This window comes from Pundamilia nyererei, unplaced genomic scaffold, assembly GCF_000239375.1.
Source record: "Pundamilia nyererei isolate P.nyererei 1_Seehausen unplaced genomic scaffold, PunNye1.0 scaffold00013, whole genome shotgun sequence".
Lineage (NCBI taxonomy): Eukaryota > Metazoa > Chordata > Actinopteri > Cichliformes > Cichlidae > Pundamilia > Pundamilia nyererei.
In genome coordinates, this window is record NW_005187414.1 from 412,802 (window position 1) to 435,709 (window position 22,908).

The window sequence follows — 22,908 nt, forward strand, 5'->3', positions numbered from 1 at the left end:
GTGTGTGTGTGTGTGTGTGTGTGTGGGAGGGGAATGGGCTTGATGCCAGAAAGCAGGGTGGGTACACTGTGACTGCACATCCTGCGTTCCTGCGAGTCTCTGCATGCTTTATATAGATTTATTTTCCTGCTGCTGTGAAGTCAGATAGCGGAAACATGCCCTTTTAAATGCATTTTGAAAATATAGATTACTGGATTGCGGCTCGGCTCTCAGAGCCGCTGCCTTCATGTTCGTCTGAAATGCAATGCTGATTACGTGGGAGCTATAAAAGAGGGGGAAGCCACGGTACATGCTGTCGACGTGCAGGCCAGAGCAAAGAGGAGCTGCGGTTTCGTAGGTTGGCCGTGAATAGGTGCAATAAAGAAACGCATCGAATCATCATGAACGTGTTATTGTGCAGAAAACCAGACGAATGGCTTTTTCCAAATGAGAATGAATTGGTGACAAAAGCATTAAACATGTATGCATTTGCCCTTTTAAGCTGGGTAATTATGCAGCAGGTTGCCTGTGTAATGGCACAACAATGAAAGCTGTAATTCACTTCATATATTTTTTACAGCTGTCTAGCAGCCAGACGTTGCCCCAGCTTCCCAAATGTGTAATAATGAAGCTGTTTTCTTTGCATTTCTGCCACCTGTGTCGAGCTGCAGGTTATGAAGATCTCTGTGTGCTCTGTGTTTGCAGGAGGGACAGCAGTCTGGTGAAAGAGGAGATCAAAGCCTTCCTGGGGAACAGGAGGATCTCTCAGGCAGTGGTGGCACAAGTTACCGGTTAGTAGCTGACACGCTCAGCCACGTCACTCGCATCAGCCGTTTCCTGTTGCCATGCCACGTTCGCTCCTCCTCACTTTTGACATTGGCGTTTGAGGAACTTTGTGTTATTGTGAAAAGCTTGTGTCCTGACCCCGAAGACATCGTAGACTTGGGCTGCCCCCTAAACACTGACAAAGCGCCTGATTTCACGCATCTGTCAGTGGACCTTTTTTGTGTGTCTGCATCATCTCACACATAACAACACAAGATCATTTTTACACGTCGAGCTGTTTCTCACAGATTGGCGGGGTGTTCTTGAATTCATTATGAAGCGAGTCTGTTCGTCGGTTTCTTCTTTGAAAGTTGATACGCTTCCTCTCATCCTCCACATGAACTGAACGTCTTGTTCAGCAGTCGTTGTCCTGAGTTCAGTGCACGAACCAGATTTGCACCTGCTGCAGGATCTCAGTGGTGACCCTGCAGTGCTGCTGTGCAGTGGAGCTGGAGTCTGAGCGCAGCATCAGAAGCTTGTGGATCCTGAGCCTGCACACAGCTGTTTAGCTGCAGCTGGAAGGAGAGCGAGGGCCTTTACACACCCATGGTTTGGTTTCTCCTTACACAGGAAAATGTTTGTGAACTCATCAACATGTGAGAATATTTAGTCCTCTTATTGGCCAGATGTGCCTGAGAAACAAAGTGAATATAGGAGGAAGGTGTTCTGGGTTGGTGGAGAACATGGAGAATTTTACATTAATTTCATGGCTGCGAGCCAGAACTTTGCACGCCCACCCTTTGGCATCCAAAATGCAAAGGATACAAGACTACGGGAAGGAACTTAAATTTCCACCTCAGATCGAGGTCGCATCACGTTCACACTACAAATAAAAAGTTCATTCTGCGGTTCCGGTCGTGGTTCCTACCACGACCGGAACCGCAGCTGGATCATGGTTTTGCCAAAACACTCGGCCGACACTGAAGCGCAGCACAGGAGTGTGTAAACTGACCGGGGCAGTGTTTGCATGCCCACGGACCAAATTACTAAAGGCCCAGTGTCACAGGCCTAGTTTGAGATCAGTTTGCATTGAAGACACGCGGGTGCCTGTGTTCACTAACTAAAAGCTGAGCAGCAGTAAAACTTGCAAACGGGAAACAGAACTTTTGCACCACATGTTTCACAACACGTGGTGCAAAAGGCGCCACACAAAGGGTTTTAAAATCACGTTTGTCCCCAAAAACAGCATGACGCTTCATATTGAGCAGAGGCAGCTGAAGGCCAGTCGGTGCTCTGACATGAGGCGAGCTGAGGCTGTACGGGCGAAGCTTGGGCCAGTTGTTCTCAGGTCAGGTTTAAGGTGGAGTGCAAAGAAAGGCTGCTTTGTTACCAACAAGTCACCTGTATAATTCTGAACTCTGTATTACAGTTGACCCGTAGAAGAACACCCCTGTGCTGTTGCACACATTGTGGGTTTGTGTGACTTTAATACCTGCAGAAAAACAAAAACAACAAAGGAATGTAACTAACATTACTCAATAACCAAACAGGTGCTGCAAAATAAGGCCAGAAACCGTGGCATTTAAAAAGTCGTACAGCTCAAACTCAGACCCAGCGTCCAGCAGCGTTTGACTGATAAGTGATGGAGGAAGACAGAAAGTCTGAACTTATGTGAGAGGAAACGCCGTGTGGTCCTTTTCCTATTCTGCTCTGTGTCTGTTGAACTCTTCCAGTGCTTGTCTACACTTTGTGCTCTGTGCAAAAACCACTGTGATGTAATTTGATGTGTGGCTGCTTTCCAGGCATCAGTCAGAGCAGGATCTCCCATTGGCTGCTGCAGCACGGCTCCGACCTGAGCGAGCAGAAGAAGAGGGCTTTCTACCGCTGGTACACGCTGGAGAAAACCACACCAGGTACATCTGGCTTGATTAACTGGCACAATATGTTTTGGCGCTTTGCCCTCATTCGACAGTTGGCAGTTGAGAGTACTTGATAGTGGGGGAAGGCGTGACCCTGCAGTTTGTGTGTGTCGCTCAGTGGAAGCAAATCGGAGACGATCTCCTCTCCGTATAAGATCTGCTAGTCACATGCTTTGAATCCGTCGTAGCGATGCACACGTACACGAATAGCACATTTGACTGCGGCTGTTGCTTAGCAGCACACTGTCTTGTTAATTTGTCATTTCTGCAGCAGTTATGAAGGATCAAAGCAAACGGAAAGGCTGTTTCACCTCCACCGAGGTCAGAAACGAGGAGAGCAGAGTAGAGTCAGCACAAACACAGCCTAAGTTGATGAGAGTCGGGGAGGAGCAGCCGACTAGGAAATGAATAAATAATTGTTTTGTCCTGAGCATCCTTCACTCAGAAGGCAGCAGAGCGGCAAAGCAGAATGAAGATGGAAGAAGAAACCTCGCAGTGAGCTCCGCACCAGTGTGGATGCCCCGTCGTCGCCTTCCACGTGACATCGCTGCATTGTTACAAGCCGTTCGGTCATTGCACTGGAGATCGGTTCACCGCCACCACTCTAGTCTGAGGTCTCCATTTGGCTTTGATTGGTGGGACAAGGTGGGAGGGGCCAAAGTTTTCTGTTGCTGATGAAGCCATAGTGTCAATCTTGGTGAGAAGTCTCGAGGTGCACCTTTCCTGTTTAAAACTTAAAGACCATTGAACAAGAACAAATCTCTTTACTGAAAACAGGGGTTTCAAACTCGCGGCCTGGGGGCCACTTGTGGCCCACGTCACCCCTACTCGCTCACTGTGTACACTTCTGTCTGCGTATACGAACACGGTGGGAGCAGAAGTGCTGCTGCGTGGGTTACTTTGGTCGTTCGATGAAAGGCTTCACTTAGTTCAAATCTGCGTTCACGTTTGTTTGTTTTACAATATTTGAAGTTTAAAAACACAAACACTGCTTTCTGTTTGTTTTGCAGTAGAACAGCAGAGTGGCCCTCAGCTTGTTTACGTTTGACAACCTCGTTTAAAGTGTTGAAAAAACAGTTTCGTGTTTGGCCTCGTGGCTTTAAGCAGAGCTACAAATTAGCCTGGGTTCTCACAGTTGTTGCCAGTGCTAATGGGAACAAAAGGTATGTGTATTTATGTGGACAAATGTCTCCCAGCATATGTCCCAGTTAATTGTTTTCTTCAAAGCTTGTTTCATGAGTCGGTCCCAACAGCAAAGACGTAAAGATAGCAGCAGAGTTTGCCTCTCTGAGCTCAGCATGGAGGCAAAGAAAACTCGCTGCCTCCACTGTGATAATAAAGTAGTGAACATCTTCTGGTATTTGCAGAAATGTTAAATGTTAACAAAAACAGTTTGAAAACTCGGAGGTGCTCTAAGAAAAGTGGAAGAAGAGCTCCAACAAGAAGGGACTACAGGAAGTGACCCGGTGATCAACTAGGAAAGTAAGAATCTGCATCCAACTCGAGTAACTTGTAGCTGTGTAGCATCAGATTCAAGGTAGGACTGCAGTACGAGAGGCATGAAGGTTTCCTGTGTCGTCCTAACTGATGACTCTGTCACTTCTTCCATATTACAGTGTTTTGATGACTATATTATGGGATCTACTCACTTAGAGCTCAGCGGCAGTTAAAGATGTGACTTTATTGTGTTAGATAAGGAAATGTTGGAACCAATGACGTTTGTTTTAGAGAAATGTGGCTGTCAGCAGAACGACAACGGTAGAAATCTAGAAATCACTACTACACCAAAAATGTTTCCAAATTATGTAAAGATTTAGGATTTACCTCTTGGCTCTTGACCTTCAGTGAGGTCATCTTAAATTATCCAGGTGTTTGACTGTCACGATGTCTTGGATTTGGAAGCCTGTTGTAACGGCGACTAACTGTCCCAAACTGAAGAGAAAAAAACGATTTGTTGTTATCAAGTAACTTTGGGTTTGCTGCTGTGTCATCCTGACTCCACACTGTAAAGGGTTAACAGGCGAAACGAGAGGCCGGCGCGTCCTTCAGATCCGGCGTGTGTTTTCTGTACCGCCCTATAGCCAGGCAGCAGACGTCCCACGCCTTGTTCTCTGCAGCATGTTCCTCGGTGGAGCCCCGCCAACACCATCAGCTCTGGAAACTGCTCCAAGCGTCGCTGCTGCAGAGAAAACTGACTCCTCGTTCACGGCTTTCTGATAAACCGGCACCGGCCAGGTGATCCGGTTCGGCCTTGTTAAATGTCCGAGCTTTCAGTGTAACGTGGCGAGGTTTACAAGAGAGCTCGCTCGGTTTCTTTTCTGCTGCGATCGTTACCTGAGCTGACGTGAGTTTGGTGTCAGCATAACTCGTGAGATTACCAAAAGACGATGTCGCTTGGTTTTTCACGAAGGACTCGGGGCTCTGGCTGCCAGAGCGACCACGGTCCTCGCGCCATCACATCTCTGCGCTGCTGTTCTGTCCTTCTGTCACTTGTGCTTCCAAACCACAGCGACACCTGCAGACTTGTTGACTCTGAGTAATCCTCCTGCTGCAGGTGCCACTCTGAACATGCGACCAGCTCCGTTACCTCTGGAGGAAATGGAGTGGAGGCAAACCCCGCCCCCCCTCACCACCGCCCCCGGCACCTTCCGCCTGCGTCGGGGAAGCCGCTTCACTTGGAGAAAAGAGTGCCTGGCTGTGATGGAGAGGTGAGGTCCAGAGGAAGTGTTCATAACGTCGCTCTTATTTCCTCCAGGAGTCAAACGGTGCAGCCAGCAAAGCCTCGCACGCACTCAGCTGCACCGCGTGCACGACAAACAGCAGCCGCTCCAGTTTGTTGACATCGTCCTTGTGAAATTAATTTAATCACTGTGGCTCTTGTGCTATTTATAGCTACTTCAACGACAACCAGTATCCAGATGAGGCCAAAAGGGAGGAGATAGCAAACGCCTGCAATGCTGTTATCCAGAAACCAGGTAAACCAGCAGGTGCAGGAAGCTGCACATGCTTTAACTGTAATGAGTGATGGCTTTGTTTGCTGGCTACAGAACTGCGTCTGCGTGGTGCAGATATTGAAGCAGCTGTGAAACGCATCGTGTGAAATCTGTGCTCAGATTGACACAAACAGTCACTTGGACTTGAGGACGGCGTGACGTTATGAATGTGCTCGTTTTGAGCCGTAATTCATAATTATGACAACATTTGGCACAAATGTCTTAAAGCATAAAATGACAACATCAAGACAAGTCGTATCCAAACGTGGCCACACTCGGAGTATTCTTCTTCTTCCTCATCCCAAATGAAAGGTTTCAAATATGGTGATGCTGTGTTTGTATGTTTCCTCCAGGGAAGAAGCTGTCTGATCTGGAGAGGGTCACTTCTCTGAAAGTTTACAACTGGTTTGCCAATCGTCGCAAAGAGATCAAGAGACGTGCCAACATTGGTAATGTAGCTCTGTTTAAATTACAAACTGTTAATGAAATGTGTGTTACTGTGTCCCTGCCATGACCTCTGCAGGGGGCTGTAGCTCGGAGGACTTTCAAACCGCTCCAGCCAAACTCGGGTTCTTTAGATATGCCGGCAGTAGAAACATTTTTTTATCAGTGCGTTTATTTATTCTTTCAGATGTTTGAGCTTTTTCACATTTTGTCAGAAGCATTTTAATCAGTGATGCGAGATTTTAGTAGTATGGTTTCTTTAGTGAAGCTTTGGATGAGCCTCCTGCTCATCGGGGTTTCCGCTCTAATCCGGTCTGGACTTTGGTCACTGCAGCTTGACTTTATTTCCTCACTCTTCTGTCATTGGCTAGGTTCGCTGACGTCCCTGGGGTCGCCGTGTGACCCAGCGTGGGTCGAGCTTTGGCTGTCGGACTGGCGATGGGCAGCAGCAGTTGCTTCTTTCCTGATTGGCATTGTGTCGCCTGAATGCTCCAGACTTGCAAACTAACAACACTTGTGCTTTTATAGATGTGCTCACACTGCTGTTGATCAGCACCTGGCTGCTGCTTACCGTCCTCGTTACGATGGAGGCAGTAAGGCTGCAGTCGCACGCTGCTTCTGCTTTGGGGCTTAGTGTGCAGTTCTGTGGTTGATTTCCATTATGACCTTATATGTAAAACCTTGGAATTAGAAGACGGCGTGTTTCCTTCTTAGCGTGACGGCAGCTGTTCAACAGTGTAACGGTGAATTCGATCTGTCACATATTTGTCAGCCACTTGTAATCTGTTAAAACTTTGTGTCTGGGCCTTCGCTTGCTGTTGCAACTATAATAAATACAGGTTAAAGAGGTAGGGATGTTGGTTGCATTAAAGTATACGTAGAAACACAGTTTATAAGTAAGGTGTAATGTCCATGGGTGTTGGCAGTGCAGTTATCCTCCAATCAGGGTGGAGGTAGGGCATGTCTGACAGCCTGTGGGTAAAAAGTCTGTTCGTCCTCGTCTTGATCTTAAGACTCTTCGTCTTAAGTTGTCTCAGCCAAATATTTGCAGTATTGCTTCACTGCTTTCAGCTGTTTACTTCATCCTCACAGCAGCCTTTTACTGACTACTTTCAGACAGGTTCTTTTACTTTGGAGCATCGTTTCTTTCAGATGTATCAGGGCTTCTGTACAACCTCTCGTTGTGTCGCTGGCTTACAGTCACTGCTCTTATGTTTTGTAGTATTGTCAGTGATGCATCATAAGTCTAACGAGCCATCCTCTTTCTCCAAGAAGCCACAATCCTGGAGAGCCACGGGATAGACGTCCAGAGTCCAGGGGGACACTCCAACAGCGACGACATCGACGGGAACGACTTCTCGGAGCAGGTAGTGCAGAATGAACATGTGATCGTACTGAGAAAAGACGGAGCAGCTTTCTGTCTTCCAGCTTTGTTTTCATAATTGATCAACAACAAGCACGAAGCTGCGAGCTTCTCTTGTTAGTGAGCTGTGATCTTTTCTTTTACATGCTGCTCATTTCAGCTTTGTTGACTGTTCTGTCTAATTGGTCTCTGTCTCGTTAGTGTTAATAATCCCAACACGCAGCTTGCGGTGCACCCTGAATATACAAAGCACTTCAAGTTCTGTGCATGATTGAAACTTGAAAGGCGTCAGTGAGCAAATGTTCGTGCCCTCGTTTTGTCCTGTTACCAATGGAAACATGTCTGCTTTACCTGAACACACCAGCTTACTTATGATTGCTCAACATGCAAATCTCAAGCAACAAGGTTACATTTCAAAATATACGCTGCGGCTCCAGCGTTTTAGAACAGCCCGATTTGTCCAGTAATTTATTGCAGTTGAAGTCATTCGGTCCAGTGAACAGCTTGAACTGGTACAAAGGTAAGTGGTGAAACACCACAGGTTTAAAACAAATGATCCCAAAACTGAAACACAATGTCCGTTTCAGAACGATACAAAAAGACCTTTTTCAGGGAACAACATGGGTTAACTGTTTGAAGCTGCAGTAAAGGAGGTTGATCGGGCCTTGAAAGCTGCTGCTCCAACTTTCCTGGATCACTTCAGCCCCTCTGCCTGTAGTGTTGGAGCACACTGTGGTACCAGACCCTGGACAGCATCAGCTGAGCAGTATTGTACTGCAGAAAGCGTTGGCACAGAAATGGTGAGAAAAGGGGAATTAACCGTGGAAGAGACACAGACCGTCACAGAAAAGTAGGAACGTCACAGTGTGAGCGAGTCCAGTTTCCTTCAGCATCAAAGTCACTCAGAAACAAAGTGTGACAGGAAGATGTCTGCAGAGCCAAAGACACGCCTGAGTCAGAGGACAGCAGCCGGTGTGATGGGCGGCTCACTGCATCCTTGAGCAGAACCGTTTTTATCATTTGTTTCTAAACTCGGACTAATGGTGTCCAAAGCTGAACTGGAGATGATTATCCATGCTTTTATTTCTTGACGTTTAGACTCTGTAATGGTCTTTTTACTTGTTTTAATCAGCTTTAAATCATCTTCAGACTGTGCAGAAATATGCAGCACGACTTTTAACAGGCACCAAGCGAAGATCTCATATCACTCCAGTTTTGGCCTCCCTTCACTGGTTGACTGTAAGTTTTAGGTTTTAGTTTTAACCTTTAGGGTCCTACATGGTCAGGCTCCCCAGTACATATCTGCCCTGCTGAAACGCCATTCTGCTTCCTGAGCTCTGAGGTCATCAGATCAGAGACCGTTGGTGGCCCCACGCACTCGATTTAAAACTCGTGGTGATCGGCCTTTCAGCCAGTGCAGCACTCCCACTGGTTTTATTATTTATGTTTTTGATTCTGTTAAAAAGCAGCTGAAGACATTTTTATATCGGCAAGCTTCTAATTAATTGGTTGTATTTTACTGTTTCACATTGTTATTTGTCGTATTTCCATTCTTTTCATCTTCTTTGTTGTAAAGCACTTTGTGATTTTTATCAGCGAGAAGCGCTATATAAATACATTTTACTTACTCACAGCACAGCAGAGTCATCGTGGTCGTAGTAAGTCTCAGTTTCAGCTGTGAGGAGAGGACGGGCTGCAGCAAGAAAGCCATCAGCAGGACGTCAGAATAAGACAGAGGCTTGGTTCCACAGTGAGTGCCATCACCCGGCTGTTTGCTGATCCAGGGTCAGTGACTCGCACAGAGTGAGAGGCACCCTGAACAAAACAGCTACCGCAGCATCCTGCAGCACCATGCAGGACCCTCTGGTGTGGACCCAGTCTGTCAGGAGTTCATCCTACAGCAGGATAATGACCCAAACATCAGTCCAAGAACTACCTCAGGAAAACAGAACAAGATGGTGAGCTTGAAAACATGGAGTGTGCAGCACAGTCTCCAGACTGAAACCCCACCGAGCTGGTTTGAACTGGACAGAAGAGCGAAAGCAACGCAGCCTACAGGGTCCACATTCATGGGAACTTCTGCTACAGATATGGGAGAAGATTTGATTTCTGTTGTAGCCAGAATGCGACGGCTGCTCAGCTGTTATATCTGCCAAAGGAGACACTTCGGTCTATAAACTGATTCCATGATTTCTGTAACTCCAATCGTTTCTGTCAGAGTGCAATGAGACATTAAACTGCAGGATTTTCACAATAAAAGGCTGGAAAAGTCGGAGTTCTAAAACGTTTGACCAGTAGTGTGAATGTGTTTCTCCTGTGAGTAGGGATGGGTATCGATAAGATTTTCACGTTTCCGATTCCATTTTCGATTCTTTATCGATTCTTTTTAAAAAAGGAGAACACTAAGGTCGATCAGCTCAGAACTTTGTTTTATATCTTCTCTTTGAACAAGAGAGAAATGTAGGAGTAACATGGCCTTACAAACCCAACAGTGAGATCTTAAGAGATCCAGCCTACGGCTCTTCAATGGGGTGTCACAGGGTCCCCAGGAAAAACATTGTTATTGCTACAGAAGAATATTTATTATTATTTTACATTTACAAAGTATAACATAAATTATTCTGTAGCAATTACACAACAGTAATGTCCCTGCCTACAACTAAACATTCACTTACTGAAAATCATCTGCTGTGGCAAACGGGTGCAAGCCTTTGACCACAAACTGAGTCTCTGCTCGGTGACATTCGTCTATCCTGCCTGAAAGGAGACGCTAAGACTGCAGCGAGAGCTGCCAGCATCTGAGCCAGACTCTGTCTCATCATGGTCACTAAATGCACAGTAATGGCAGGTTTGTAATGAGGCAGATCGCGCTAACATAATATGCACTGTTGTTGATTATTTACCTGCTGCATTAACGGGAGAGGACGTGCAAACGTTACCGCTGCTGCTGGGTTGAGATTCACGAGTCCAGAATTAAAAACACGACATTCATTTAAGGTCATCGCGTGTTTGTGAGCAAATGCTTTTGCATATTCGTAGTGTTTCCTCCCTTAAATGAAATATCTACTTTGCAAGTATTGCAAGTTATCCTGTTGTCATCCGTTCTTGTAAAGTATGACCAAAGTTTTGAGCGTTTGAGCCACTGTGTTTCCTGCCAGGTAAATGACGCTCCGCAACGTGGCGACGTCATTCGGGGCGACTGGAATCGATAAGAGAATCGTTTGCAAAAATGGCAAACGATCCCAAGGAACTGAAACAGTGGGAACCGGTTCTCAACAAGAACCGGGTTTCGATACCCATCCCTACCTGTGAAGCACCGCTTGCTGTAACAGTGAAAGAGAAGAAGTCATTGTGCAGATTTTACAGTGCTTCTCGCTCTTCAGATGACCTGCTAGCTAACGCAGTAACTCTTTGTTGGAATACCTCCAGGCCTGTGACCTCCCCTATTTTGACAAAAGACCTCTCAGCCGACCTTTTGGCCTTTATCGCCTGGAGCCCACCTCGCCCACACAGGTATCCCACACACAGCAACACGCTGAGACGCTGATGTTTGTTACCATAGATTAGTGGATTGGATTTGGATTGAGTGAATCATCAGCCTTTGTCACGAGTTTCCCTTTTGTGTACCTTTGTGTGTGCGTGTGCAGCACAGCTGTAAATGAGGCCAAAGCAGAGCCACATTTGCATCAGACTGAGGTTAAAGAGGTCCCTCCATGTCCACAGTGCTCTCACATTTCTGATGAATATAGTAATCAGATTTCATGTCACTGAAAAGTTGATGACTTGCTCGATGTCACTGATTTTCAGGCTCTTGTCACGCCAGCGTGTTCTTAACATCCAAACGAAGCTTTTGCAGCAGACGTGGTTCATCGTCTTCAAACGTCCGTGTATCAGCCCTGCATTAACCTGACGTGAAAACATGAACATTTATTGTTGAAGCTTTGAAATATTCATTTTTTACAGTTAAACCTTTAATGATCAACAGCAGCGGTCCAAATCACAGACCCCTCTGAAATCACAGTGACTGGTTTGACCGAGAAACACAAACTACAATCGATTAGTATTGATTGATTATTGTATTGAGCCGAATTGTTTTCACGTAATACACACAGCAGAATCCTTGAATGAAGCTGACGGTGATATTAATGTGGGGATCCTCTCTGGATCAGCACGTTGCTGAGTGACAGAAGGATGAGGTGTTGTAGACGATCCCTGCGTGTGATCAACCACATTAAACAAACCGTGAATTTGAATCCAGCTCTCAGCGTAGTTCACTGCACTGGCTTCGTGTCCATTTACACGGGCATCTGCCTTCAGAGAGTGAAGGATCATGGGTCCCAGCACAGACATGATTGCATGAAGTCCTTCCAAACAAAAGCAAACATTTAGCCCGACAGGGGCGACGCTGTGCATCAGTAGCTGAGTGGTTGAACAGTGGGCTTGGACGAGTTCACCACAAAGGGGAAAGGTTAAAACAGCAGCATGAGAAGCACAGACAGCAGCTGCAGCGTTGCCCTGTTTCACTTTGCTCTTGCGCAAACTCTTCGTCTTGGATCCTCAGCAGGGGCCGAGCTGAAGAGGCAACAACAGCCCTAACACGAAAGAGGAGCCCACAGAGCAGGTGTGGTCTAACAGTGCACAGCTGCAGCTGCACGTGATGATGACGTGCAAAGGGTAGCACAGCACCTGGGTGGTCCCTAGTATGGGTGGGGGTGTGGCTGACAAAGCTAAAGTGTCACAGTTACCAGGAAATGAAGGGTTTCTGTCCACTAAAATGAAAGCTGGGGCTTAGTGAGCTGTGGATCAGTGCTGTAGTGTGCTGAGGGGGGGACACGTGGGGTCAAATGCATGCAGTTTCTGTCATAGTTCAGTTTTGTGCACACTAACTCAAATTGGCAAAGCTGTGAGTGCAGTGTGTTGCTGTTAGCGTGACCGTGTGGAGACTCTAGACTCTGTAGTCAGTGTCAGGCTGCAGACATGAACGTTACCTCCTAACTGGGGATGGGCACCTCAAGCAAAAACACCAGGCTTTCCTCAGAGAGCCACTACTGTCACCTTGTGGTAGACGTATCCCATTACATGCTTTACTTACTTACATACTTTTTTTTTTGTCTTTTTAAATGATTTCCTTTAACATGTCAAAAGCACGTGTTCTTTCCTTACCTCTGATGTAGAGACATTCTGTTTCCTGTCATGACCTTTGTCCTTGATGTTCCTCCCAATGCTCCTCCCTCTCCCAGGACGACAGCGCAGCGCACAGCGAGCACCAGGACCCCATCTCTCTGGCTGTGGAGATGGCTGCCGTCAACCACACCATCCTGGCCCTGTCCAGAACCGGAGGGGGGCCCAACGACATCAAGACGGAGTCCCTGGAGGACGAATGAACTGCACAGGACCTGGGATGGAGGAAGGGGACGAGAGAAGGGGGAGTGTAATAGATGGAGTTGGGGGACTGAAAAGAGACCAAAGTAATGCTACTTAGTAAAGCTTCATCATCTGCTCCTCAGCCAGCCCCTTACCAACTCTCCCTTCTCTCCTGGCCTCCCCCTTCCTCTTCCCTCCTCAGAGTAATCCTTGTCAACAGTAATTACCCCCAACCCCGCTCCACCTTACTCCATATATTGACACAGCTGGCAGAAATGGGTGACTGTAGGCCCTGTGATCTCTGTGGAAATGAGCCACAGAAGAAAAGGCGGCTCCTGCAAACCCCTCTAAACGGCGGCTCTTGTCCGGGAGTGTGAACTCTCTCTTCCCCTCAGTACAGGATACCTCTTCTTTCCTTACCTCGTCCTTGCTCCCCTTCTACTTCCCTCTCCAGCCTGGTCGTCTGAGCCGATCCTCAGTCTTATCTCACCTCAACGTCAACCTCAGAAAAGTAATGTGTACTGTATATATATTATATACATGTTTTATACATATATATGTATATACATATATATGTATATGGTTCTTATGGTTCTCAGTCTCACTCACCTCATGGTGTGCTACCTATCTACCTACTTACCTGACCCTCAGATTCACCTTATCATTGTGCAATTCATCAGAAGAGCAACCTCTGGCCTAACATCTCGGGAAAAACGGAAGTCAGTCAGCAAAAATGATATCAGAGCTGCGCTGACACTCTTCTCCTCTGTCCATTCCTCAGTAGAATAAATGGCTTTCGGTTTCCTTGCAGTAGAGCTGCTAGGTTGGATAGAAACGTATCTGAACTTTCTGTAGTAGCCTTACGCTCACGCAGACAGACGTTGTTTTTTGCAAGCAGGTTTTCATACAACAGGGATGGGGACTGTGAATCACTGCACTACGAAACATGTTCAGCACACACTGAGGATGGCAAACGGTATCAAGGTTTCTATCCAACAGCAGCAGCAGTGATTCGAGGTTCCTTACTTGCTCTTCCTCTGGTTCTAGGCCAAACAGCAACTGGACGTAGTCATTTCTGCTCCCTGTGACACTATTGTTAAGTACTAAAGACTATGAGGATCAAGCTGCGGTCAATGTGATAATCGAGCAAACTTTGTAAGCTATCTAATAAGACGAGTTATGCTTTGTTTGAAACATCATCCATGCCAAAGGAAAAGAGAGACGCTAAGCTAATACTGATCTGGAAACAGTGTTAAAGTCCATCCAAAGTTATTTATACCAACTCCTTTGGCCTACGCAGGTTTATTTCTTGACTCAGTATAGGCATGACACTACAGCAGGTCTGTGTCAGTAAAGGTAAGTTTTAGCAACCAGGCATACAATGATAAAATACCCTGTGACGCTGCCTCGTTATAATAGTAATGTGCTTTTTCTAATATCACAGAGGTCAAATTAGATCAAGTCCACAGTGAAAATGGTTACAAATATCAGAAACGTGTTCGAGGCTTCTTTCATCTCTGTAGCCTCAGACAAAAACTTGCCATTTCAAAGGGAATCAGAGTCACCGACTACTAAAGAGGTGATTTTTCCTTTTTTTGCCCTGATGGAAGGATCTCCAAAACCGTCTCTTACTGAATATCACTATGTTGTGAGGTGGGTTGTTCTTATTCAGTGCTGGGGGACTCGACTGTTTATTTTCTGTATCATTTTGTTTGAAGCAGTCATTTCTCTATGCCAGATATGTCCTAGCACAAAGTGGAGCTAGAAGCTAGGTTTGCTCAGCTTAGCCACAGGACAGAAGCATCAAGGCCAGCTTTGTCTAACGGGAACAAACCAAATGTCTAAAGTTTATTCTTGAACATGTGACTTGCGGCTTTTCTCTGTGGCTACTTGTTGATCCTTTAACTCCGGCTTGAATTAACTGAAAACTAGCGTTAGCATTGACTGTTAGCTTAAAACACAATAATTTTTCTATTTATTTTTTTTACGTTTTTTCGTGATTTATGTGTTTTAATCAGTAAAGAAAAAAAACGTCAACCAAGTGCACATTTTTTCCCTTTTGTAAAAAGCCTGACTTTCTGCTCAGCTAAGTTAAGCTAGCTTCTAGCATTAGCTCCGTACAGTCGTGACAACAATTTTTTAATTACATTCCCCACGAAGTCAGAGTCCCTGCATTAGCGATGGTTTTGGAGAAAGAAAAGAATATTCTACGAAGCGGGATTAAACTAAACAGTCTGCCAGAAATTTAATGCCGGTCCTCAAGTTTGTGATAGTTTGATTTGGCTGTTGGTGATCATGCACCAAATAAGCTCACAGGTTTAATACTGCGGTTAATGTCTGGTTCCTGCTTGTACACCAACTTCCAGTCCTCAGCTGTAGTCTAGTAAAGCTTGATTTAATTGTACTGCTTCAGTAAGTTCAAAGCTGCAATACAGGGACTCTCAACTGGGACCTGTGTTTGAAAAAGAAAGAGCTCTCAGCTAAAAACAGTATGTATTTATACTCATTTTTATGGTATTGTACAAAAACAAATGTTTTGAAATGAATCATGCTTTTTTTTTCTAATTATTTTTCTCTTTTTTTAAATTCTCATTATTTGACTGTTTTGCTCATCCCTTATTTGACTGAACAGCAGTCTTCCCGTTTGTATTGGACATAGTAAGCTACTTTATGAAAAATAAACCATGATGCACCTTAATGAAAATTAGTATTAACTAAAATTAGTATTTAACTAAGTATTGATGTTAACTAAACTTTACATGTAACCTTTAACAAAAAGTCCAATTTCCAATATATGATGGGGAAAGAAGAGAAATTCAAGTAGAGCTGCTTCATTCTAAACTAAAGCCCCAGTATGTGCCAGTCTCTTTGGTAAATAGCACCACACCAAACTCCCTGGTAAAATCTCCAGTTTCTGATTTGAACCAGCGCACGTGTAAACCGTGCACCCGTTTTTGACTCGGACAGATTGAAGCATTCATTGAACTGAGAGCGTGTCTCTTTAAACTACTTGAAATGATCACCTTTTTTTTTCCTTCTAAAGAGTTTGGGGGGCAGTTTGGCGTGATGTTCCCCTACAAAACATGCTGCGTGTTAGAACTGGTGAAATTAGCATGCATTCAGAGATTATTCCCACTATGAGACACTTTTAAATGAACTGCCTTTGACTTTGAGAGATGCCGTGGCCCAGTTAGCAAGTACAAGTTTTAATCCGCTAGTATTTTTGCATGAACATAGAAGCTTGACAGAAAAGTTCATGGGGTGGATGAAAGAACCCTCAGGTGCTCACAAAGTAGATTGTGCTATTTTTCTTTTTTTTCCCCAGAAGAAAACTGGAACCCACCTCGAGCATGACACGGGCACTTCCCCACTCGCTGTCATGCATACTCAGTGGAAGTGCTTGCTGTGAAGGGGCGTCCTCTCTTGTGGTTGTCAGGGTCAACATGCCTACGTGTCCTTGTGTGTCCCCTAGTGCAACACCATCCACTTCATCCCAGTATAGCTCAGAAAAAGAGGACTGAATGCTGTTGTATCAATCTCAAATCTAGTTATGTTCAAAATTACTGTATTGCCCATTTCAGAATTTAGTGCCTTTTTTGGACAGTAGACTGTTCTGTAATTAAGATGTAGTATATATACATTTTTTGTACAGTTTCTTTGTTCATTTTTTAACTTGTGTTTATTTTAGTATGATATATATATATATATATACATAAATATAAATATAATGTACAAGAGAATAAAGCTATATCAATGAGAATGTGTGTTTATGGTCTTGCTGGCTGCATGTATGCAGATCTATACACAGATACAAAGTACACGAATCAAAGCAAGCTTTTAATAATTATCTGAGTCTTACAACCAAAGTTTTCATCTGATGTAAAATGTATAGAAATCATACATATACCAACAAGACAGCGTGCATCACTGTCACAACAGCGTTTGCATTCAAAGGCTTTATGGGGGGCCGGTCTCTCGTCAAAATGCCCGGGCCGATTCTTTGTCCCAGTCCAGCCCTGGGCACGACACGCAGTGAGTTAATCTGAGAAGGTGCATTAAAAAATAAATGGCCGGGCCAGCGGTGCACATCGCAAATTAACTCGCATACACACATTAGTTGTGCCGTTTCTTAATGACTGTATCTTAGCTAACAACCCCAACTACCAGATTCAACTTGTAATTGGCTAAAAACAACAGAGGGACGTTGCTAGCTGGCAGTTTTTTCGAGCGATGTTGAAATTTCCACATTCAGACACTTCAAATGCTTCAGCAGCTGTCCGCTCAGCGCAGCATCAGCACCACGGAAATACACGGATACATCCGAAGACTCGAGACTGATCAAACCAGAAAGCTTTAATGAGCAGCTGGTTTGCCTCGCATTAACTGGCTGAGTTAATACCAGTTAAATCAATACGAACGCAGCTGGAATCCACAGCTGTGCGTGTTCATGGAGCCTGCATGTTCACCTGCTGGACATCACTACCTGACAGGTTTAACTGTCTTCAGAACATTGCAGAGGCCTTACTGACAGTGTTTGGCTCTACATGTCTGTGTGAGCAGGTTTTCTCTCACATGAGTCCTCAGGTAGCCTCTGAATGCTGGACACTGGGAGACCCGTGTCTCTGAGTGGGAGACCAGAGATCACAGTAACATGTGTGTCTCTGTATTAACAAACATGCCATAATGGCTTAGTTTATTTTTCTTATCATTGTTGTGAGGAGACCATAAATAGCATTTGTATTTTCTGTTGTACAGTTCATTTGCTGTTATGGATAAAAAGTCTTTTTTTGTTTCAAAATAGCTGATAAGTATTCGCTGATAGCTGCCAACATCTGCAAACAAATATAACTCTATAAAGTTCTATATAGTGTGTAACTGTTATTATAGAGCATTAATAAATTTATTGCTAATGCATCATATGGCACACTGACTCCTGAGGAAAATTTAGATTGTTTTCATATATAACAGGTCACATAAAGGTTTGGTGAGTCCAAGCTTAAGTATATATTCCAAACAATAAAACCTTATTTAACGCAAATGTTGTGAATAAACTTGAAATGATGGATTTTAACCTCTGAAGACCTGAACTCTTTCATGGCATGCATTTTGATTTCTCTTTACTATTTGGGCTTTATACTGTTGATAGAACACTGTAAAGTCACAATTGAATAATGATATGCAGAACTCTTTTATTTGGTGTCTGAACCTGGCTGCATGCCAAATATCCTTGGGCAAGATACTAACCCCGTGTTTGCCTACTGGTGGTGGTCAGAGGGCCCGGTGGCGCCTGTGTCCAGCAGCCTCGCCTCTGTCAGTGCGCCACAGGGCAGCTGTGGCTACAATGTAGCTTGCTATCGCCAGTGTGTGTGTGGATGGGTGAATGACTGAATGTAGTGTAAAGCGCTTTGGGGTCCTTTGGACTAGCAAAGCGCTATACAAATGCAGGCCATTTACCATTTCTTTCAGTTAGAACCTTCCTAAGGAAAAAAGACTTGGGATGCAGCCAATGACTTTTTAGACCCTTAACTTCTCCTTGCAGGGATCTTCTAGGATGGTGAGGATATTTTCGGCAGACTTAAATTGGTCATCAGGCAGCGATTTCATACATTGATGTCTAATGTGGAACTTGATCTGCACTGGCGTGAGTTGGCTTCACAGCATAAGTTAGCGTGACGCTTGTAAGAAGTAAACCACCTTCGTGGTACAGAAAACCCAGGATCAACCCTGAAGTTATCTGGATAAGTCATAAATCCTGTTTCATTGGCCTCTACACTATGAAGATAGACTTTAAGCTTATCCGGGTAACTTCAGGGTGCGTTTTATTTTACAATCACTGTAATTTATTTATACAAGTATAGAAACATTAGTATTTCTATATGCTTCTGTTACCGGCACCAGACCTAGGGGAATCTGGACCGGCAGCAAGCGGCACACAGGCTAGAGAGCACTGCGTAGCCAGATATGAGCAAACTGTGGATTAATAGAGAGGACACCCTAGTTAGTGTCTTGCTCAGGCCAGAGCTCATTTATTTCTGCAACATATACACAATAGAAATGCATTCTTTCCATAAAATAACAGAGTTCACAAACAAAAATAAAGTTACAAAAAGTTTCTCTCAAAAGCAAAATAAATACAAACTAATTCAAAATGACTTTACATACAACTTAAACAAAACACTCGCGGCTAAAGCAGAACAACATACCAAAATAACCCATCTCACATTCACACAACCTTTCCCCACATTCGCGCCAAATACGCTATTACTTTTGAACATGGCGTCCCCTGAACGCAACACAACAGACTGCAAACGTTGGCTGTGCCCCAATTCAGGGTCTGCACGCTTGAAGTACGCATTTTAAGTGCGATTACGTCACCGCCACGCGACGACGGCTGTTCCAATTCGAAGTGTGCTTCAAATGCGCCGTCGATTTCCCCAAATCCGGTTGTTCAGTCTGACGTCACTAGCCGTGTCTGGGTCTAAACTCCGCTGCAGGTCCATATATCAAACGATCACTGTGGCATTACTGAGAGTTGAAAAACTGTCTAAAGTCTTTCATCTTTAATAAAATGATCAGCGTTCTGCTCTACCAGGTGTAACAATTGAGTTTAACATCCAGGCATCCATGAAAACGGAATTTATGACATTTAACGGAGTTAGAAGTTAGCAGGGAGTTAGCTCGCTAGCTTCTATCTAAATACAATATAGCATGTCCTGACTGCGGGGGTTTGGAAACAAATTAAAACGTACAGCTCTGTTATCACTTCCAACATAAATGAAGACTGAAAACTAAACAGCAGTGACGTTTGTAGGGTTACTGAAGTTGGGCTAGCTGCTATATAATGATGTGCTACGTGACCGCTAGCGACACAGCTATGTTAGCATAATATAAACAAGCTAACTTTTTTTCCACTCGATAAAAGTTACTGTGAGTGTTCTCGGTGGTCAGGAACAAATGTAATCACATGGCAGGATGCTGTAAAAGGACCAAACTTCAGCCAGGAGAACAACTGAGATAATCCATCCACAATACGAGGTTAGTCATTCATATACTGCTGCATGGGCTGGGCTGTAGTTACATCCTAAGGTTTTAAAAACTGAGCTTAAATAAATGATTAGCGGTAATAAAAGCCGAGGGAGGTCAACAGGGATCACTGACTGTTTTAGGAGCTTTTTGAGATCAAATAGAAGAAAATACAAAACATTAAACATGTTAACAACACAAAGGCCAAATAATTTCCCCCAGGGATCAATAAAGTATTCTGATTCTGATTAAATGCAGACTACTTTAGACCCGGAAGTAGGATTCGTCGCGTCATCACTGAACAACCGGATACCAAGCGTGGTCCCATACATCCCACAATGCAGGCTGCCACTGAGCTCTGCCCAGGGGCGTTTCTGGGATTTTTTTAATGGGGGGGCTAACAATCAGAAATAACTGTTGAAAACGACCTTGGAAGACGTTTATATATTCATGAGCATTTTTACATTCATAGAACAATGACCATATTATTGTTTTCCTAAAAAAATGATTGTGAGGATTTATTAATTTAACAGTATTTATTTGTAAGAAACACTGCATATTGTATTATATACAAGGACCAACACATTTTCATTTAGAAATCAAAGTATATATATTCATTTAAAAGAAAAGGAAATGGTAGGTTTTTGTTTTTCTTTAAACATCAGAATGGCTGGTGTGGTTTTGTTAGCTTATTTAGGATGGAGGTGATCATTTTTGGGACCATTTTCTGTAATTCCACTGATACCAGAACATGTTGTGCACTCTCACAGTTCTTGCACAGGTCCTTTTGGAGGTTTTTCACTGTGCATTCATGCTACAGCGCTAATGTTTCAAAGCACTCAAACAAAGGCTCAGTCTAGGTGCAAATTTCTGTCTCCAGTGTACTTGTCATATTAAAGAATCACATAGAAACATAAATGCTTATATTTGCTCACAGAAAAATATTAGTATAAAATAAACCCAGGGTCAAACTGAAGGTTTCTAGAAGTTGCCGAGAAGCTAAAAGTCCTGCTTCATATTGCAGAGGCCTATACTACAACATCCCAGGCTCCTGTTTCCAGGGTAACCCTCTGATGTTTACTAGCAGATTTTTTGTCAGTCAGCAGTATCCTGCCATGTCGTTGCTTCAGTCAGAATTTAAGAGAAGTTACCAAATGTCATTCAAGCGTTAGGAGCTGATGTGTTGTTGCGCTGCAGGGTTTGGCCCAGAACCTGCTGAAGAGAACATCTGAGCGGATTGATCGCCTTTGAAGTAGTTTCTAACATCCCAGGAGGAAGTACCAGGACATCATGTTAGTGTTCAGGAAGGAAGGAAAAGACATTTGGAAACCAGCAACCATGAATTTCACTGAGACATCATGTCCACAAATGAAAACAGAAATGATTACAACATCTGTGCAGGAACAGCTGGTCACTGCTTTCCAAATATCAGCGCTTCTCACCTCAGACTTACAGTCTGTGTGGACAGAAGGAGGACAGAGGACCGGTGGATGAGGTCGTGGAGTGGTCTGGGAGAAATCACCGGGTGGTTAAAGAAAGAAAAAGTATGAATAGCATGAAACGGAGGAGCTAAGCTAGACCAAAGGTTTTGCAGAGGCACTCTTTTTGTTCTCTTGAAAAATAGATAAAGATGGTGCTGAAAGATTCTCAAACTTTATTTTTCCTTCTCTAAAGTTAGCTTAAAAAAATAAAATGATAAAAAAAAAAAAAATCCTAATAAAACCCAATGGAGATGATGCAGTGATTATGTAATCTCTTTTACCAGATCTCAAAAAATGAGTACATAATGTACCAGAGAATAAAGCTGTAACACACACACACACTCACACTCACACACACTAAATTGATTTATTGTCACTTATAAAAAGTTGATCTTTAAACAAACATTCAAGCTTGATCATTTTAAATGCAAATGTATAAAACACATTTCTGCACAAAAACTAACACAACATTAAAACCAACACAATCCTCACCAAACATCAGACTGCAGCACATACAGGGAAAGTCACAAGTAACGTTCTCAAACACCCTCACGTGAAACTAATGCAAATTCCTGCATTTGCTTGACAGGAAGAGGAAAATATAGATTTATAACTGTTGCAAAATTCCAGCAGTAGCATTTTTGACGAGTGCAATGATTTTAACCAGCAGAATCACATCAGAATAATCCCCTTTATTCCTACACAGTGCGGTGGGACGTGTCCAAGGCATTTTTCCAAAGGCTTTATTCAAAGCATTTCAAGGCACAAGACTAATAGCACACCATATAGTCATACATTACAAAACACACATCTGGATGTCTGCACTCATATTTGTTTATCTTTGGAACTGCACGAGAAAGAAATCGGCTAGCCTTTTTTTTTTTGGGGGGGGGGTGGGGGGGCATTTTTGGTATGCACAGTAAAAAGGAAACTGTGCCTCCTGTGAATCCGTCTGTAGCGTACTTCATGTGTACCCTTGCTTCCTTACACGACATATACAGGTCGCAGTGCTTTGATTACAATGTAATGTCTTTTGAATAAATACATTTATAAAAGGTTAGCGTGTAATTATCTAAAAGCATTCACATTTTCAGATAAAACATCCAATGTCTGCCAAGTACGTCACACAGGAATGGAGTCCTGTAACAGGAAAAGCCAAAAATCATCCTCCAGACACGAGAGCGTGGAGTGACTCATCCAAACTTACTGTCAAACCTCCAGTAAATCGGTCTAAAGTACGCCAGACACCACTGTGCCAGTAGGCTTAAGCTTTTGTCCCATATGGGCAGTGATGTGCTGGCGATGCCCAGCAATGAGCCATTTAAGTGTTCCACGACTTGCGGTTCTCCCCCCTGCCGCGACCGGTTGATCCGGTTCCACCTTCGCCTTTGGCCAGAGCTGTAAGGGCTGCCAGGTTTGGGCTGGACCCCGACAGATGGGCACTACGGCGTTTTTGTTGCTGCTGGCGATGGCGTTTGGGATCGCCACGGGTTACTCTGTCAGGTCTTACCAACACGCCGTAACCAGGGTTGCAGTGGAAGTAGTGCTTACCAGCCACTGACCCATCGTTCTTTCCT

General features: G+C 44.2%; 2 protein-coding genes across 8 annotated transcripts in view; one reads left to right on the forward strand and one right to left on the reverse strand.

The window, feature by feature from the left end:
- The window catches only part of hmbox1b (homeobox containing 1 b), a 23,830-nt gene extending 10,492 nt beyond the window's left edge, over nt 1–13,338 (forward strand). For 4 of the 7 annotated variants that reach the window (XM_005724789.2, XM_005724790.2, XM_005724785.1 and 1 more), the window contains exons 3-10: nt 685–770; nt 2,547–2,657; nt 5,218–5,371; nt 5,556–5,638; nt 6,010–6,105; nt 7,373–7,467; nt 10,893–10,976; nt 12,704–13,338. In XM_005724789.2, coding sequence (XP_005724846.1) covers nt 685–770; nt 2,547–2,657; nt 5,218–5,371; nt 5,556–5,638; nt 6,010–6,105; nt 7,373–7,467; nt 10,893–10,976; nt 12,704–12,847 — 853 coding nt within the window. In that variant the 3' untranslated portion in view covers nt 12,848–13,338. The remainder of the gene's footprint in view (nt 1–684; nt 771–2,546; nt 2,658–5,217; nt 5,372–5,555; nt 5,639–6,009; nt 6,106–7,372; nt 7,468–10,892; nt 10,977–12,703) is intronic. The other 3 variants (XM_005724786.1, XM_005724787.1, XM_005724788.1) reach the window with 3 other exon arrangements.
- An 8,884-nt stretch (nt 13,339–22,222) lies between these two features.
- LOC102204827 (kinesin-like protein KIF13B) overlaps nt 22,223–22,908 on the reverse strand; it is a 30,389-nt gene continuing 29,703 nt past the window's right edge. Inside the window, exon 39 of the mRNA XM_013908679.1 lies at nt 22,223–22,906. Within this exon, the coding sequence (XP_013764133.1) occupies nt 22,653–22,906 (254 nt within the window). The 3' untranslated portion in view covers nt 22,223–22,652. The remainder of the gene's footprint in view (nt 22,907–22,908) is intronic.